Source organism: Homarus americanus, unplaced genomic scaffold (assembly GCF_018991925.1).
Source record: "Homarus americanus isolate GMGI-L3 unplaced genomic scaffold, GMGI_Hamer_2.0 scaffold49667, whole genome shotgun sequence".
In the NCBI taxonomy this organism is placed as follows: Eukaryota; Metazoa; Arthropoda; class Malacostraca; order Decapoda; family Nephropidae; genus Homarus; species Homarus americanus.
Window position 1 is genome coordinate 5,615,728 of NW_024738608.1, and position 20,318 is coordinate 5,636,045.

Genomic DNA, 20,318 nt, shown 5'->3' on the forward strand with positions numbered 1-20,318 from the left:
GTGGGTGGTACAGGGTGTGTGGGTGGTGTACAGGGTGTGTAGGTGGTGTACAGGGTGTGGGGTTGTGTGCAGGGTGTGTGGTGGTGTACAGGGTGTGTAGGTGGTGTACAGGGTGTGTGGGTGGTGTACAGGGTGTGTGGGTGGTGTACAGGGTGTATAATGTAGGGTACAATGTGCTTGAATGAGGTACAATATTAAGCTCGTAGATGATGTACAAACTGTACTTCGTGTGCATTTGATGTGCACAGTGTATGTAATGTGTACACAGCGTGTGTGTGGATGAAGTACAATCTACGGATGTTGTGTATTGTGCTTTATTTGGGACGAGTAGACACGTCCTGTAGAGAGAGAGAGAGAGAGAGAGAGAGAGAGAGAGAGAGAGAGAGAGAGAGAGAGTGTGCGCGGTGTAAGTTCCAACACTAGAGGAAGTCTACATGGCCCAGTACGAGTCGCCACTCCTACTTGAAGCCAGGCGTGCTCCGGAGCCCACTCACCCACCCACCTGTCCACCCATCTCAGCCCACCTCTGCCCACTCTTATCACCTGTTCCACGGCGATAAAATTGTAGCACCTGACTCTACGAATGTTATTTGCTTTATGAAGTTTTTCTTAAAAGTTTTTTAGTTGAGTGGAAAAGGATCAAGCTTTGTTTTTCATTGGTTAATTTCTTGTCATTGGTTAAGATTTTCCCTGAGGTGGTGGTGATCTTGGTGACTGACACCTGACAGGTAAGACACTGTGTGTGTGTGTGTGTGTGTGTGTAATAATAATAATAATAATAACAATAATAATAATAATAATAATAATAATAATAATAATAATAATAATAATAATAATAATAATAATAATAATAATTAACGGTTTATTGAAAGAGCTTGGCAGCCAGAAGGCTGAAAATATACAGTTACATATTTGGGGAATGGGTTACGAATTACAAATAATATACAAGTAACATAAGTGATACAAATAAGATATATAATAACTAGATGGGGAAAAGCTCAAACTACAGTGCATTTCAACATAGTGACAGTGCAAGAAGTAGTATTTATTGGGAGTGAATACACTGGTTTATTACAAGTTATTGATAATTTTACAATGGTTGGGACTGGGCTGTTCTTATAGCGATCAGTTCGTGCACGTATGGGCTGGATGCGGTTGTGGTGTCGAACAGCAATTCTCGGGCTAGGGATCTCAGGTGGTAGTAGGAGCCGGTGTCGAGGATGGTGTAGAAGCTTCTTACCAAATTTGCAGATGAGGTCGTGGTGATGGTCAGTGAGAGTCGAAAGGTCAGTGTGTTGAGCGCTTCTGATATGTGGAGTAGGAAGGGGAGAGAATAATCTTGCATGCCCTTTTTGCACTTTTTCTAGGTGTTTACGTTGTGTGGCATTTAGGGAGGAAGACCAGGTAGGGGAGGCATAGGTGAGCTTGGGAAGTATGAATGTTGTGTAAACACTGAGGAGCTCGGGTGCAGGAACTCCGAGGGACTTGAGTCGGCGGAGGAGGTGGAGACGGAAACTGAGGATTTGACAACTTCACTGACGTGTGGTTTCCAATTTAGTTTGTTGTCTATGGTGACGCCGAGGAGCTTCGTGGAATCTACAACCTGGAGTGTGTTCGGACCTAAAGTAATGGAAGGAGGTGGGACAATATCGGAGGAGAGGTTGATGTGCATAACCATGGTCTTGGTATGGTTGATGGTGACATGGTTGTTGGTGGCCCAGTTTTGGAGACCGTTCAATAAATCCTGAAGGGCGGTATAGTCGGGAGCAGAATTGTTGACGCTGATCCCAATGGTGGAGTCGTCGACATGTTTCCAGCGAGCAGGGGTTTCTCTTTGGGCATCATTGATGAGCATAAGGAAGCAGAGTGGTCCCATCTTGTGTGTGTGTGTGTGTGTGTGTGTGTGTTAACCTTTAATATACAGTACCTTCCCTTGGCCGCATTACTCTTCACTACCTCAACTTGTCACATATGAACTACACTTTCATCTCCGTATATAAGATTTATCAACTAATTCTAAAACTCATCTACTATAAAAATTATGAACTCGTGTATTGGTATTTTAAAAACTCATCTCCCATAAATTTACAACTTAACTATCATAAAAAAAAATCGTGTACTACATCCGCTTATTCGCCCAACAATGTTGACAAGTGGACAATTAAGTTGAATCATTAAACAGTAACTGAAGAATTGTATTGATATTCTCATACAGAGGGGACGAGAAGCAAGGGTTGGGGAGAGTGAAAACTTTTACGGTGTTTGAGCATTTATACAAACTGAGGCCTTTGTGTGTGTGTGTGTAATAATAATAATAATAATAACAATAATAATAATAATAATAATAATAATTAACGGTTTATTGAAAAAATTCTGCAGCCCGAAGGCTGAAAATATACATTGGACATAAATGACTTATTACATACATTGGTGGTTTAACAAAAGCCTTCATTAGAGAAAGGTGAAGGAACATACAGTGAACATACAGATTAATGTAGGTGTTGAACAGCAAACTCGTAGTGTAGTAACTCCCTCCCAGATGGTGTTATGAGGGGCCTCACGTGGTGTAGTAATTACCTCACAGATGGTGTTATGAGGGGCCTCACGTGGTGTAGTAACTCCCTCACAGATGGTGTTATGAGGGGCATCACGTGGGGTAGTAATTCCCTCACAGATGGTGTTATGAGGGGCCTGACGTGGTGTAGTAATTCCCTCACAGATGGTGTTATGAGGGACCTCACGTGGTGTAGTAATTCCCTCACAGATGGTGTGATGAGGAACTTGACGTGGTATAGTAATTCCCTCACATATGGTGTTATGAGGGACATGTGGTGTAGTAATTCCCTCACAGATGGTGTTATATGAGTGAGGTTTGGTCTTTGGCCTTCCTATCGTAGACGGATTAACACATCGCTGGTTGTTGTTGGGTCTCACGGGCCGTTATCATTGGGTACCTGGGACCTCACTGTGTGACAGTTAACTTGGGTACGACTGTTACTGCTGAGTTGTTCTCACTGACTTAAGCACTGTTCACCACTGTTCACCTCTGTTTAACACTGGTTCCGTTCCTTTCCTAAATGAAATTGTAACTTCTGGCGAGAACTTGTTGATATTCCTGTGGGGAGGAGGGTTCAGGGGAGGGGGTTGGTATGGGCCAACTTAACAGTTGACCTGGCTGCTCCGAGAGGAGCGCCAGGTACGTCTTGACCCTTCGGTGGTCAAGGAAGTGTGTGTGTGTGTGTGTGTGTGTGTGTTTTATTACCATCAAATTCTCTTAATTGTATTGCTCTCAAATTCCTCTATACATTTTGCTCTAATTCCCCTATGTACATTGCTTTATAATTCCCTATATACATTGTTTTCAAATTCCAAATCTCATATATCTTTTAAAATTCCATAATTCTGTGTTCCAACCTGTAGCAGGAACTTGCACGGGATGAGACTTTGCTCTGCATACTTGCCTCAGATGTGTTAATCAAGCAGGTCCTCTATGAAAGTTTGCTTATGTAAAAAATGGTATAAAAAGGGTTTGAAAAGTGTGTATGATTACCACCACTAAGCGCTTATAGATAGAAAGGGTGTATTATCATTAACTAAACCCTTACTCTATATACAAAAGGGTATATAATTATCAGCACATTTAATAACCCTTAGGTTGAGAAAGGGTATAATCAAGGTGAAGAACAAGAAGAAATCAGGAATAAGACTCGAGTATCCAAAAGGGTTTCTCTTGCGGGAAATCAAATTAAATTCCATTTTTTTTTTCGGAATCATAAAATTACCGTAAGGGGCATGCTTAAAAGTGCCACCCTTCCCCCCCTCCCGCCCCCTTCCCTCCAAATATTATTGCAATATTTAATTTGATCATTAATCGTTGTTCTTCAAGCGTATAGGTGACAGGGGAGGGCGGGGAGAAAGAGAGAGAGAGAGAGAGAGAGAGAGAGAGAGAGAGAGAGAGAGAGAGAGAACAACTGGGCCATGAGTCTGCGTGTTCTTTGAGTGGTCGCCCTTTGCTGCAGCTGGGCCATAGTACTAATAGCTTCTAATCACGGATAATGATAAAGAACGACGCCCTAAATCACTTCTTATAAACTCACAAGGTAACTGGAAATTTAATATTAATGACCATAACGCTTGACGCTATACTGCTAACACAAAAACCGACTCTCTGTGACCGTGTTTTCTTGAGGGGATGAACACCGACATTAACCTAAAAGAATCGTAGTCTGTAAAAAAAAATTAAACAACACACCTGGTGGATTAATACAGTAAAGAGCTTAACTACCTGTATATTAGACGCACTCAATGACTAATACAGTAAATCGTGTATGTGTTATTTAAAAAGGACTTAGGATATTCTCGTCTGATGTTGAAGAGAATTTTGGACATATGTTATGCGGCAGAGTACAAGAAGCCATCCTGTTAATACTTACTGCCACATCACGCCACACTGAGCTGTCAAGTCCTTTACATTATTCAGAGACGTACAGATTCATTGACAGCATGGAACAGTGTACATGACCCAAACATAAGAAATAAAAAAAGGTTAATATTTACACACATATTTTGCCAAATTTACCAACTAGACGAGGTTATAATTTCGTGATGTTTGTCTACTTCACACAACCAGATTAGGGTAGTGATGTGTGTGTGTGTGTGTGTGTTGCTGGATACTTATAGTCACACATTGGCTATTCATGGGTCAGTGGATGTTATGTACGCACGCCAGCCATTTTGCAAGATCGACTCAATATGGTGTAGAATAATTAATAGTGTTTAGGGTGTGGTGAAGTGATGGTGTGGTGGGGTGTGATGACGTGGTTGTTTGATGGAGTGGTGGGGTGGCTTGGTGTGGTGAAGTGATGGTGTGGTGGGGTGTGATGACGTGGTTGTTTGATAGAGTGGTGGGGTGGCTTGGTGTGGTTAGAGTAGTTAAGAGATGGTGGGGTGTGATGCGGTGGTGATATGGTGTGGTGAAGTGGTAGTTATGATGATGTAGCGAAGTGGTGGTGTGGTAATAGTGTGGTGTAGTGCAATAAGTGATGATGTAGTGTGGTGAGGTGGTGAGGTTCTGGTTGTGTGGTGGTGATGGTGAAGTTCTGGTTGTGTGGTGGTGATGGTTATATTCGGGTTGTGTTGTGGTGGTGTGGTGAATTGGTTTGGTTGTGTGGTGGTCGTAATGGTGAAATTCTGATTGTGTGGTGGTGATGCTTAGAGATAGGCGAGGTGATGAGTGTCTCCCGAGCCTGCAGTCATTTTTCCTATCGACCATTAGACTCAAGGGGCGGCTGCTGTTATTACTTTCCCTATAGGCGTCATGTGTTCAGCAGTAACGAATCACACGATAGGTTAGGTTAGGTTGGTAAGGTTAGGTTAGGTTAGGTTAGGTTGGTAAGGTTAGGTTAGGTTAGGTTGGTAAGGTTAGGTTAGGTTGGTAAGGGTAGATTAGGTTGGTAAGGGTAGGTTAGGATGGTAAGGGTAGGTTAGGTTAGGTTAGAATTACTATTCAAATCTAATGAAGAAAGAAATACATGGTGGTGGAGGCTAAAATAGCTTCACAATTGCTTAGATATTCTTTCTTGCCTTCAGGCGTTCTTGAAGTCGTTCAGCGGATGATGAACTTGAACCCAGGATCTTGGTTGGTCAGGTCCTGGATTGTAGCGTTTGTCTCCGTCATGACTGGTCTATATAACATGTTATTCACCTCCCTGGTTCTGTTGTGTAGCAGATACAAGATTCACAACACCTAACAAAAATCACCGCAAAAATGAGGTTTTATTTTTTTCTTGTAAAATTTGCAACAGCAGTTTCAACACTTCCATTGGCGATGCGCTGATGCTTAACTTCATCCCTTGAAATTACTTGTATTTAAGGTAATTGAAAATTGACTCAACTTCGTCCACTTTCGTCAACTCGTAGCAACTGTGCGTGACAGCTCAGACGCATGAATCAGTTGTTATGCTCTTTTTATGCCGCAATTTCTCTCCAATGCTCGAATTAAGTACCTTTTTTCAAGAGTAGTCCATTGACAAATGTCAAAGTTAAAAAGTAGTCGAGAGTGTACTCCAAAAATCGATTTGTCTCGTCTCTGATGTATTGGGCCACAACACAACAAACAACAAAGGAGGAGAGAAGCCCAGGCCGAGTTTATCAATGGTAAGAATTGATTTTATGTACTGAGAGAGACACATGGTACACATCCTCATTGATAAAAAATTCTCGTTAAGATAGAAAGTGGGCGATAAAGGAGACGTCGTCAGCTGTTGGTCTGAGTCAGACCGGAACTGCACAAAGACTTACCGTGTATGACAGCTCCTAATATTCTTTACTTAAACGAGACGAGTTATAGAGTACTAGTTGTACAGAGGACGGTATAGTGTAAATCACTGACCTATTTCATTACTCACGATCAATGAATTTTCGTATGTTTCAATCTGTGAATATAATTGTATGTTGTTTCAGTCTCGGTGCCCCAAACATACAGTATTTATAGATGTGTCATCAATAATAGAAAATATGATTTGGCGTTAATTAAAAAAATATAAAAATAAGAACGATGGGTGGTGTTGCTGGCGGGAGGTAATGACACTGTCCCTTTGACCTCACTTCACCTGAGAAATCCTGCATGATAGCGTCCTTGTATAATACCGTATTCCGATGCCTTACTCGATCACCATGGACTTGTAAATGATGCCAGGAAGTCTTGTGAAGTCAGTGGCTGATCTTAGGGAGGGAGGGTGAGGGAAACTGTCTCCCTCTCTCAATTCTTGCACCTCGGTTCTCTTATGATAGTTAAAGAAGTTTTCCAAACGAACTGCTGCATTGTATACGTGCTGTCTCTGGCTCGCTCTCTCACCGTGGTATAACTTGTCTTTGGTGGTGATGGACCTATTAGAACTGGGGTCTATTAGAATTGGGGTCTGTTAGAACTGGGGTCTAATAGAACTGGGGTCTGTTAGAATTGACCTTCTATTAAGACAGGGGTCTATTAGGACTGTGGATCTGTGAGGACTGGGGTCTAAATGACACACAGACAATTCATCAGACACGTTTGAATCTAAAATCCCAGAGTCATCAATAACACGAGGCATGAGACGCATGTAACTCAGGGCGTGGGCGAGGGAGTAAAGGAGCCAACATTCATTACTGAGTGTGGTGAGGCGTGTGTTGAGACGAGGCGTGGGCGTGGTGGTGTACCTGGTGGGGGTGGGGAGGGGTGGGGTGGGTCTTAATGATAAATGGTCTCTACGCCTTCAGCCACGGCGGTCAGGTGTTCGAGCCCAACCCAGCGAAGCAAGGTGGCGAGGCCGTTTCTAGTGATTGTTAATTACCCTCATTATTATCAGATCACAGACAGAACTATGCAGTACAGGTAGAGATAAGGGTACAGGTATTCGTTATAGGTACAGGTACTAGTTTAGGTAAAAGATAAGAATACAGTTATAGGATAAATACAGATAGAGGTACGGTTACAGGCGCAGGTACAAGTAGAAATACAAAAACAGGTACAGATGTTAGTGCACATTCAACGATAGATTCATGAACAAGTAAACACACAGAAACAACAGTGCCGTTACAGTTATAGCATAAAAGCGACAATAAAAACACAAATACGGATGCAAGTACAGGTAAAAAAAATCAAATTAAAAGATCCCAGAATAATAGCAGAGACACAAACACTTTTTAAAAATACTGTCCTTGAATATATAACATCATCATCACTATCACCATCATCATCATCATCATCATCATCACTATCATCATCATCATCATCATCATCATCATCATCGCACGGAAAGAAAATACACGTAATTCACTACTCTTACCTGGGTTAAAAAAAAGACAAAAAAGGTCCAGTCCTTCTGAACCCAGGTGAGTATTTACATATTTTCGGGACATTCCAGCGGTTCACACTTGGATTGTCACCGAGATCTGGGTTCTTAGAAGAGTTATTGAGACTTATAGTTTGTTACTTAGTTTATTTATTGACAAAATCTGCAGTACATGTTTAAACGTACAAAGTATTACATGCTGATTTGTCCAATATATTTCAGTTTTATACTATTACATAAATCTATAAATTTGTAACTATACTGAAATACTTCTGTTATATGATGTGTCACCCAGGAGTTTATTTATATAAGCAAACTGGAACATATTGTATCTTCTGGGACAGTGAGCCGAGAGGGGGCACTGTGTTAATTCCTGTACTTGGTTCCTGTTACACGACCATAAGCTTTACTAAGCAGGCGTACAACGCCACCTATCTGTCTCAGTTTTAACTTGTGACAATAATCGTGGTCGTGTGCCCCTGACGGGTGTAGTCGAGGATAAACTGTCTGCTCAAGTAAACATTATGTACAGTCTCACCCAAAAGTTGGTTAACTCTCCCAGCCAGCTATTGCTGCACTGCCTGCTTCAGATGTATGAACTTGAGTCTGTTACTTCGAACCTTTCGTGTTCTGGTTGGTACTGAGACAGTTTCATACATGTGAAGCAGGCAGTGCAGCAATAGCTGGCTGGGAGAGTTAACCAACTTTTGGGTGAGACTGTCACGTATTTTATTGCACCAGCTGGCTTATTCCTGATGACATTCACTATTTACTGGAGGCAGTAAACCCATGTAAGTTGCTAAGATATTTCTTCTGTATCAGTTGTTTGCTCAACCATCCTTATGATTTTGTCGATGTATATTATAAACATTAAACACTTTGCAGGAGCCCCTTTTCGCATTTCTACTGACGGTGTAATGGTCGCAGTCTTGACCTTGAGCACATTTCTCGTGTATCTGTACGTGGCTTTTATCGCTGCTGACATCACTCGTCCACAGCCTAATGATATCAGCTGTCCTATCAATTTATTCCATGTCATTCTATCATAGGCGTTATTAAATCTGTGACCAGCACATACAATTTATTTATTTATTTATTTATTTATTTATTTACTTAACCATCGTAATCACATAAAAGTCTTTTAACACCATAACAATAATACATATTGAGAAATATTACCATAAACTCATAAAAAAAAACATTATATCGGTAGTTTTTAATACTGTATAACTTTTATTCTTGGTTCTGTTCTTAATTACAATATCTAACTCCTGGGCTCACCTGGGCGTTTAATATATATAATCATTTAAAATCAGTTCATTATTTTACGGTGACTCCATACTCCACTGACTGTTATATAGCATATGATATTCTCAAATAATTCTGCCATAAATTTTCTTGCAAATAAAATTCTCTTCATTCATCATCGTCATAATCGGCCATAAAATGCAATTATCACAATATGTCATCATTATTATCGAGGGAACAAAGCCGTGGATTTCTGAGTGTTTCTCGACCGTGTTGTCTCCCCTCTGAGTGTTGGTATAACGTTGCATTACGGGGTCTGAGTAGCAACCACACTCACACCCCCACTCAGACGCTTAAACACCTCCCACACACAGACGCTTAAACGCACTCCCACACACAGACGCTTAAACGCACTCCCACACACAGACGCTTAAACGCACTCCCACACCCAGACGCTTAAACACCTCCCACACACAGACGCTTAAACACCTCCCGCACTCAGACACTTAACGCACTCCCACACACAGACGCTTAAACGCACTCCCACACACAGACGCTTAAACGCACTCCCACACACAGACGCTTAAACGCACTCCCACACACAGACGCTTAAACGCACTCCTATACTCATACACTTAATACACACTTACACATACACGCATAGGGGTTTATGGGTGTGTGTGTGTGTGTGTGTGTGTGTGTGTGTGTGTGTGTGTGTGTGATGATCCTCGTATCGTCTATATTTATGCATTCACCAAATTACAGACAAGTACTCTCACCTAATGGTTATTCATGAGTCCTTGTCATTACCGGAGCTTCCCTCGTCCTTACTTACTGTTATATAATGTATGTAAGTTGTCACCATAGCTGGCCAGATGTATAGTTGTTCACTTCATCAGTCAGTCAGTCAGTCAGTCATTCACAATCTTACCAGAGCTGTCAAGTCTGCCGGATGTCCACTTTCATATGAGATCTTGACGTGAGGGAATGGAATTAAAATGCGAACTGAACTTGTCTAACCTAACCCAACCCAACCAAACCTAACCCAACCTAACCCAACCCAACCCAACCCAACCCAACCCAACCTAACCTAACCTAATCGTGTGTAGATTCTATGCTAAGCTGTCACAATTAACTGAATTTATTTTGAAAGTAAATGAAAAATAAATCGAATGGCATCAATATACGGTAACAGGGCGAACGGAATGTGAGTTGTTATTATAATTAAGAAATAAAGAAAATACCTGAAATAATAATTAATGTATCAGGCGTCACTACCTATAATAGCCTATGTGTCTTAAGGTGACTATAACCGCGTCCACCACCAACACAACCTGTATAGATGATTACCTTCAAATTATACACGGTACTTCTCCAGGTGAACTGTGAACCTCATAACGAGGCCATAAATAAAACAAATAAATACCAAAAAAAAAAAAATAGCGAAAAAGTATATAAAGTTTAGTTTAGTTTGAAATAAGTACAATGGTATGATAAAAAATATGAATCCGCTTTGTTTTATACTTTTTGAGAGCGACACATGTATCTCATTCACGAACTTTACGACATAATCTCTGTAATGTTTCTTAAGAGTGTATTATTGTATATCATTAAAGTGTCATAAAAAGGTGTTATCAGAAGAGACAGACAAGATAGAGAGAAGGTTTACAGCTGTCTCATCACACACACACACACACACACACAGCCTGTCACCATGGTAGTAGAAAAGAGGAATTTACAAGGTTGAGGAAATTACACCAAGCAAATGTTTGTTGTGTGTTGTAGTGTGTTAGGTTTGTGTGTTGTAGTGTGTTAGGTTTGTGTGTTGTAGTGTGTTAGGTTTGTGTGTTGTAGTGTGTTAGGTTTGTGTGTTGTAGTGTGTTAGGTTTGTGTGTTGTAGTGTGTTAGGTTTGTGTGTTGTAGTGTGTTAGGTTTGTGTGTTGTGGTGTGTTTCAACCAGTACCGAGTGAGCCCGACTGATTCTAAACCATTTCTACATCAGTTACCACCCGACCGTTGCTTTGGGTGGATGCAGGAGCGTCTTTACAGTATGGCAGGGTGTTGTGCATTAGGGTGAAGCAATTGGTCAAACAAGTGATATAAAATGCACAGATTCCTAGCAGATCCCGAAAGACGGAAAGTGTGAGGGAATAAAGTCAGGTGTCATCTTTTTTGTGTCGGTTAAGTGTCATGGTTATACACTTGGAGTGATGTTTCCTCCTCCTTTACCTGGAAATTTATGTTATGAAAACTGTAAATGAATAATATCCGAGAGAGAGAGAGAGAGAAAGAGAGAGAGAGAGAGAGAGAGAGAGAGAGAGAGAGAGAGAGAGAGAGAGAGAGACGCTAATGTTATAAAATTCCACGGGTGTTGGTGATCAATGTTGCAGATGGTGGTGGTGGTGATGGCGGCCTCGGGTATAAAGGCAAGTGGATGCTGACACTAATCTGTTGAGGATGAGCAGCGGCAGCGTCGACACTAGTTTACCAGGGAAGATTAGACAACCAGAGACACTATAGACAATATTGGGACTACCAGACAACCGGGAACATCAGGCATCTTCAGGAAGCCGGGAACATAAGGCAGTCGGGAACATCAGATAACCGGGAACATCAGGCAACTGTGAATTTCAAGCAGCCGGGAACATCAAGCAACCTGGAATAGACAGAGTTTTGTCCCTAAAGGTGTCGTCCCTATGGAGATATATTTATTGACGGGGATAGCGGTGGTGACGCTGCTGGGGAAGACAGCCTCTGCCGGAGATTCATTACTGCCTCAGGTGGCGGGCAACGTGACACTCCCTCAGGATGAACAAGCTCACCTGGCGATGTTTATGAATGTTCTGGCGAGCAAGTACACATCCCGGTGTTTGAGGGCGTTGGTGGGTGACGCCGGGTATTGGGTCGGTCACTGGGATCACGCCCACGTCATCATCAACCCAGACTACAGTCAGGCTAGGAACACCGTCGACTACATGAACGAGAACACGGAGAAGGTGACCACGTACTCGTGCGTCACGTACATGATGACGGACATCCCGCGACCCCGCCTGCTGGCATCCATCACCGACCTCTCCAAGAAACAAATGACGCGATACTTCCTGGCGTACCTGAATAACGTGCAACAAGCTCACAAGTTTCTTCTGGACGACCGCCTGAAGAACGAAGAACACGTGGCGGCACTCGTGAAACTGAGAAACAATAAAAAAGAAGAATGGTCGTGGCAGGTGCTCACACGTCAACTGCTACACCCATCAGGCTCCCCGGAGGTCCACGTAGCCAACATGTGGTCACAGGCCCAAGGCCTACGCGAGAGAGGCGAGCTCTTCCCTGAACAGATGAAGAACTTCTATGGCACGAAGCTACAAGGCGTGACACTGGATTTCCGCCCATTTACGGACTACGAGAAATTCCCCGGGACGAGGGTGGTGAGGCCCAAACCCTCACTGGACGTGTTCATCCTCGACGTGATCGCAGACAACCTCAACTTCACCTACGAGCTGGTGATGCCTGAAGACGGCCTCTGGGGCTACATCAATGACGACGTGAGTAACTTCTTTAAATCTTTAACTTCTGTACACTTAACGCCCTAGTTTATATTTTAGTCAGAAATCGAATCCGGGGCCTCACCGCAAGTACATCGACTTTATAGAGGTAACTCTGCTCCCACTGTTCTCACGTAGAGGTCCTGTGCTCGATTCCTGACTACTGAGGTATTGTTTGTATATTGATGTACGCGTATATATATATATATATATATATATATATATATATATATATATATATATATATATATATATATATATATATATATATATATATATATATATATATATATATTGAACTCGATAAATCCGGAAGTTACTTTTGTAGAAATTGCAATTTTCGATTTACTAATTTGCTGACTCCTGACCGCTATTGTGTTTCGGCAGCAACATCTCACCGACGCCATTTTTCGCGGATACAGTGTTTAGATATGAACACTTCCAGGACAGAGCAGGGCAGGTTATGTTAAAGCCATATAAGACTGTAGGCTACGATCAGCCCGGGGTGGTATCCATCTTTGGCTATTCGTCACTGCATTATTAAGTGCCGTGTGGGTCAGACGATATTCGGGTAGGAGCTGGCTGGCAAACGTAATATGTGGATGGTACAAGTGACGGTTCACACATACGTTACACTATTTATGCGCCGGTACCTTGCACAACACTGCTTCTGCCTGCTATTGAACTAAGATAACATCCACAAGGTATTACAGTATGTACCTTTAAAATTGTCAGTCCAATCTCAACATCAGCATGACAGATTCAGTTTTAATGTAGAGTTTTTACGGTCATTGTGTCCCATTTTTCATTCGCAGACGAGTTAGTATCCTCTATTGCCCGGTATGATGTTAGACATGGTGTGAAATGTGTGTTTTTCTCCAATAGTTTCAGTAGCGATACGAGGACATTACTTACTCCTCCATTGACTATGACTCCTCTCTCGGGGACGGACACAATTCTTCTGGTATGGAGGTTTTTGTGTCGTTATGAATTAATTGATTTTCGATACAGTAGGTAAAGATATGCAGGAAGAAGATGTTAAGCCACTTGTTAGTAAGCGCAGGTTATTGTTAATATTATCCCTCGACAACTGGTCATTTACCTCTCTCCCCAAATTGATCTATAGATAAATGACGTGTGGTGTGGTGTCATGAAGTGTGTTGTGGTGTCATGACGTGTGTTGTGGTGTCATGACGTGTGTTGTGGTGTCATGACGTGTGTTGTGGTGTCATGACGTGTCCAGGTATCATCGTGTAGACTTACCTCAATGAAAACTTTATGAGTCGGTGTTTCTGAATCATTAATCAGTCGAGTAGAGTCAGTGATTGTTCCTGTCAGTGAGAAAAAAAAATTCTTTGGCGGTTGACAACAAAAACGTGATAATTTCTCGCTATCTATTTATAAAAATTTAATATACTTGATTAACCTTAGAGACCAACATACTTTACACTCTGACCAGCATAACCTCATAACACTAACCCTTATAACCAATTAAAGTCACATAACACACCTGCTGTAACATTAACCTGAGAACTAATGAGCGGTACACTACACACACTCCTCTATCATGGGTGACTGACACTACCTTCTGGCCTTACTGAGTCACAGGTGAGTTAGAGGTAAAGTTATCCGCCTTTGTGTCAACACTTCCGTTAGTTATTAATGTTAACAACAGCATATGTGATAACCTTATGAAGCTATTATGTCACTTAAGGTATTACTCATTGTTGTTTGTATGTTGGGAAATTAGAGTACCTGAGATAATGATAATAATAATAATAATAATAATAATAATAATATAGTGTAATGATAAAGATGTTGATGAAAATGACGACGACGATGATGATGATGATGATGATGATACTAATAATGATAATGATCATTATATTTCAGCCCGCCTCGGTCTTTATGGTTAATTTTATGTTTCGATTGTATTATTTTCTGGTTGAGTCATTTTTAACCTCATGAATTGTGTAGGTTCTTCAAAAGGAAATCTAACTTCATTCTCTCATTATCACTCCGTTTTCCCTATCATCATCATCATCATCATCATCATCATCATCATCTCTCTGGTGTTTCCTTCCACCATAAAAAACAACCAGATAAATAACAAACTTAATCTGTATATCACACACACACACACACACACACACACACACACACACATCACAAACTTCGACACTAAAGCTCATTAATTTCCTTCATAACGTCGTACTGTTAATTTACGGAGGTTTAAACCTTTGTGTACAAGTGCTGGCAGAATGACGCGTGACCGGCAGAGAGTTATGTATATACAGTACTTGGTGTTAAGGATGATTCTGAAGTAGGATGATTAGGTACTTTATGTATGATAGTCACTACATGGGATTGACTCATTCTGCATGGAGATTTAACCCCCTTTAGTACAGTAATTTAATCCCTTCATTCACAGGGGCACTGGGTAGGTGTGGTCGGTGACGTGGAGTTCAGACGAGCCAACTTCTCCCTGGTGGTGTCGGTCACGCTAGAACGCAGAATCAGTGTGGACTTTACCCGCAGCTACTACCGCGACCCTCTCAGCTTCGTCACCGCCAAGAGTCGTTCACAACCACCCTGGCTCAAGCTCTTCAGGCCTTTTAGCAGTGAGTAGACGGGGAGAAAAAGTAGGAAAGTAGGGTAAGATTTTCATTCCTATCAAGCAGTGAAAGTTGAAAGAAAGCGTAGGAAAAATAAGGTAAGGGTGATGGGTAAGGTTTTCATTCCAATTCGCAGTGAAAGTGGGAAGAAACTATTGGTAAGAGTATTGAGGTAAAAATACGAAGGCAGGGGAAAGGGAAGGGCGAGGGTTGGACACTGGTAAGAATGAGTGGATAAGGAGGTGAAGGTAGGAGAGAGTAAGAGAGAAGAACAAAATATTTAATAGTTACCCTCGATGCACCTCTTCTTCCTCCTCACGACTAGCGTTACTGACTGACTCACCTCAAAACTGACAGATAGACAGACAGGTAAAGACAAGGTGTGGCTGTTGACTGATAGACATATAGAGATAAACACGTATATATAAATACAGATTGATATAGGTGGCCAGAATGTCTCCTAGGTTAACCAATTGTTCCTCCCTCCATTCACAGACGAGGTGTGGCTGTTGGCGGCGGCGTCAGTGGGGGTCGCAGTGGTCATGTATTACATCATCTTCCGGGCCCAGGCCACCTTAGGCACCCCTCCCGTCAGTGCCTCCAGGGCCTTCATGTATATCTTCGGGTCATTCTTGAGTCAGGCGCTCTTCGTCATTCCCTGGTTATCTGCTGGGCAGGTGAGAGAGAGAGAGAGAAATTAACTTTGAAAAACAGTCCAGAATTCACAAAAAATTATTATTTTTGACAGGTTATAGCACGAATAAATATTACTTTAGTTAGCCATTAAAAGAGACATTTTTTTCTTTGATGGTATTACAAAAGAGAAAACGCAAAAGATATTCTGGGTAACTGCTTTATTGTGGTCAACATGTATCATCTACCACTTACCAACTTGCAAGTCGTTCGAGCGGCTGGTCTGTTTTTTGTTACGTTGTTATGAACTTTATTGGGTTAAGATTCATTTTATCCCATAACGCGAATTTGTCGTTGCTAGTGTAAATGGTCACATCTCCATAAATATTCATCTCCCACGGAAATGAAGGTCATATTCGTTTATTACAGGAAAAGTATAAAAGAAATAGTATCTTGGTAATCAATTTCCCGTTAAACTTTATCTTCACCATTGATCGGCGTGTTAGCCGCTTGGGTAGTCGGTTACGTCCTTGTTATGCACTGTTGCCAAGTACTAGTATAATGTACTTGCTCCTGGATGTATCTGTATCTGTTCCAGTGTTGGTCAAGTCTGGTCTTGAAACAGTTCACACTCGGTGCTGTCACAACACTCTCTGGCAGATTGTTCCAAGAGATTACAATTCTCACTCCGAAAAAGTTTGGCCTGACAATTTTCTGGAATGTGACTACTAACACTACTACTACTACTATTACTACTACTACTAATAATACGTATTACTACTGCTACAACTACTCATAGTACTATCAATACTACTGTATTATTTTACCATCACAGCTATTACCATTAACGCTATTATTATCAAAACTAATACTATTACTACAGGTACTACTTAGTTTCTGGTTCATCTACGCTTTACTCCTGACGACTTACTACAAGACATCGTTGACAGCAGCACTGGCAGTGCCCTCCGCACCTCCAACTATCGACACCCTCGATCAACTCATCCGCTCCAACCTCGAGTACGGCATGATAGATGCAAAGGTAACATGATCGATCTCCAGTATGGCATGATAGACACCCAAGGCCCTCTTGGGACCTTGGCAACACCTCAGGCCTTTCACTTTGTGACTATAGGAACTCTATCCGCTTCATAGTTGACTCAACTACATTACCAATAACACTGATGTATTTACCGCATGAAACTTGAGTTTGGTTTAAGCACAATAAACCAATCCTTATGAGAGTTTCACGACTCAAAGGCTCAAGAGGCTTTAAAACCTATAGGGCGTTATTTTTATTAGTAAACCCACGTTTGTGTCGATCAGCATTAGGGGCAGTCCATATGTCATCAGATATAACAGACGTGTGTGTGTTTATTTACGCTATTACAGTAGTAAAAAATAAATTTGATGAGTCACTTCCACCGCCACAGGGATCCGAGTATCAACTCTTCTCCAGCTCTAACGTCCCGCTCTACCAAGAAATGTTCAAACACATGAACTATTACTCCTCGGCTGAGAGCATGAATTTGGTAGCTGAGGGCAAATACGCTTACATCTACTTTAAAAGTAACCTAGAGACCATCGTCACCACCCAGTACACCAGCATGAACGGCGAAACCGACCTCCATGTGGCATACGAGGAGTTCTTCCCTGGAGGATACGGCTGGGCGTTCCCTAAGGTGCTCTCCTGGCTCTTGTAATACTGTATGTTTGAGTCATTGAAATTATATACGCTTGTAGTTTTTTTTCTGGGTGTTTATGAGTACTTAAGCTTCCATAATTTAATAATGTTAAAGAAATTATTGAAATCTTGATGTTAAGTAATAACAAATATCTTTAATGTGTTTTTGTCCCCGATTGTTGTTGTACCCTGTACTTGCCGTACTATTCATAACTAACAATCTGCTCATTACTGACTTGAGCAATATGACCCAGGAAACACGCCTAAAGCTAACTGATAAAAGAAAATCTAACATATTGTGCAATGAAATATTCTCTCACTACCTACAGCATAAACACAATGCCTGCCTCCAACAGTGTGCTTTGCCCACACTCTCCTTAACGGGCAGTCATGCCTATTGGACCCAAATATGTTAGTGTAATTAATATTTAAGAAGAGGTTTAATCGAATCTGATTTTGAATGCACTATGACCCTGATGCCGTAGAGTATTCACTATTTCTTCAACGGGGAGCACCGCACTGCAGAATGTTCCTTGTCACTAAGTAACACAATATATGTATTCGTTCTACAGGGAGCACCGTACAGGAGGACCTTCGACGACGTTATGTGGCGGTGTGTTCAGGGCGGCCTGATAGCCAAGTGGATGAAGGACCTGCACTATATCTACCTGGAGGAGGCCATGGAGCAGAAGACCCCGGAGGATAGGGAAGCGGAGAGACAAGTGGCTCTTAACAAGGGAGGGGACAGTCGAGTAAGGCATCACAATTACGTCTTGGCTGTAAGGAGGTTTTTTAATACGAACGTCACTTGCAACTGTTTTTCCTGAGCATAGTTCGTGAATGAGCTGATGGCTGAGAAAGTGCAGCAGAAACAAACCACAAGTATTTCCACAAATCTTCCATGAAAAATAACTTCCATTGGGGGAAAAAATCAAAATGTGGATTAATTAATTGTTCAGGGACTCAGATAGTCTTCAAGAATCACTCCCCGATACTCGTTTTGTTTTGACCATCAGAAAGAAATATGGCGTCGTCAGTGGACGTGTTTGCGCAGAGGAGTCATGTTCAAGGGTACATGACTACAGTTATTTATCATTACAATTTTAAATACTCGCCCGTTAATGACATAGTTCCAATAATCACATGTACGGTTGGCATCATAGGAAATGATAAAAATGTGTTTGATGAATGATGATTGGTTGGTCATCATTATCCCTTGTATTCATCTTAGGGAAACAAAACCGATGATTATTAAACTCAATAAATTTACACCTGGTTCTACTGTATCGTTAGTGTACACCAGTGTGTCTCCAGGTGCCACTCAAAGCGCGTGCCCCGAGTATGATTTCCGATAGGGGGACACTCAGGTGTTCTCTGTTTCTTTGTTTACTTTCTTGCTCGGCCGGACGATGTCCCAGGTTACCTAAGGTAATTTTTTTAGTTATGAAGTTGAAGTGTTAGTTTCTGACTCATATTTTGCTCATGGCGGGACACGGGGGGGTTGTATTGTTTATTATTATTATTATTAGTAGTAGTAGTAGTAGTAGTACTGTTATATTTATCATTATTAAGACTATAACTATTATTGTTACTAATATTTTCATCATTATTTGTATTATTAAAACTGTCGCAGGTGGTGTTAATGAATCTAAATTAACGTGGTCTCGGCCGCAGGTGGTGCTCGATCTCAACCACCTACAGGGGCCCTTCCTCGCCCTCCTCCTGGGTAGCTCGGCAGGGATCTTCTTCCTCCTGGTAGAGTTGGTTGTCGATAGAGTGTTCGGGTCTTAGTCCTCGTCACACCGGGGTCTGTTCCGCCGTTCCCTCGACAACCACCACCACTACTCCACCACCTTCAAAAACTAGGGGAAGTTTTCGCCTGCTGGACATAGAGAGGGTGACTGGTGAGGAGGAGGAGGAGAGAAAAGAAGAGAGAAAACATAAAAAAAACAAAACAAAATAAATTAGAAACGAAAGATAAAGAAGAAAATAGAGAAAAAAGACAGGAAGAAAGATGAATGCGAGAAAGAAAGACAGAAAAAAGAAAGAAAGAACGAGAGGAAGGTGAATTTATCTCAAACTATTATAAATAATCTAGTAGTACCGTTCAGTCGTTTGCTCTTTCTGGTATACACTTAAAATCAACAATGCTAAGTCTGACTATACTGTATATACATAAACCCTCACACACAAGACTTAAACCTACACAAAATCACAACCATTAACGAGAAAATAAACCAAACAATGAAACCCACAGTAAACAAATTTCCTTAGAAGTTCTCTATTGATTCGTGAGATGAAAGAATAACATCAAGACAAACTCTCCCTACGCAGGTGTGAATAAATGAAATACTTGTGTCTTTAAGGTATCCACACATCTGTCTTGAAATAGTGTACCATGTTATCTATTACCTAAAACAACAACGTATAATAGTCTGAAATTCACTGCAATAGTACTCGGCTGTTCATAGACTCATAAACTTAAAAAAATATATAGTATTTCTTTTTTTTCCTTTGGTATTTTTTTAATGTATAGCGTCTTGTGTCTATATTAATAATAATAATAATAATGAAGGCAACGATGATGGTGATGATGACAATGATGATGATGATGATGATGACACATAGCGTTACATACCGACTTAAATTAAATACGTTAGACTTTGTAAAATATGTTGCAACTTCTAGTCAGTCAGTCATCAGATGTTGCAAAGTTTAGTTAAGAGTCGTCATGGATGATGCAGATATTGAATTTAACCAC

At 41.3% G+C, this 20,318-nt stretch overlaps 1 protein-coding gene across 1 annotated transcript; it reads left to right on the forward strand.

Annotated features, from left to right (window-relative positions):
* The first annotated feature begins 11,475 nt into the window (after positions 1-11,475).
* On the forward strand, positions 11,476-20,040 carry LOC121874171 (probable glutamate receptor). The gene is made up of 7 exons (XM_042378158.1): positions 11,476-12,625; positions 15,057-15,246; positions 15,736-15,917; positions 16,757-16,915; positions 17,307-17,555; positions 18,130-18,309; positions 19,232-20,040. Exons 1-7 carry the CDS (start codon positions 11,777-11,779, stop codon positions 19,346-19,348), a joined length of 1,926 nt encoding a protein of 641 aa, XP_042234092.1. The 5' UTR covers positions 11,476-11,776; the 3' UTR covers positions 19,349-20,040.
* The last annotated feature ends 278 nt before the right edge of the window (positions 20,041-20,318 follow it).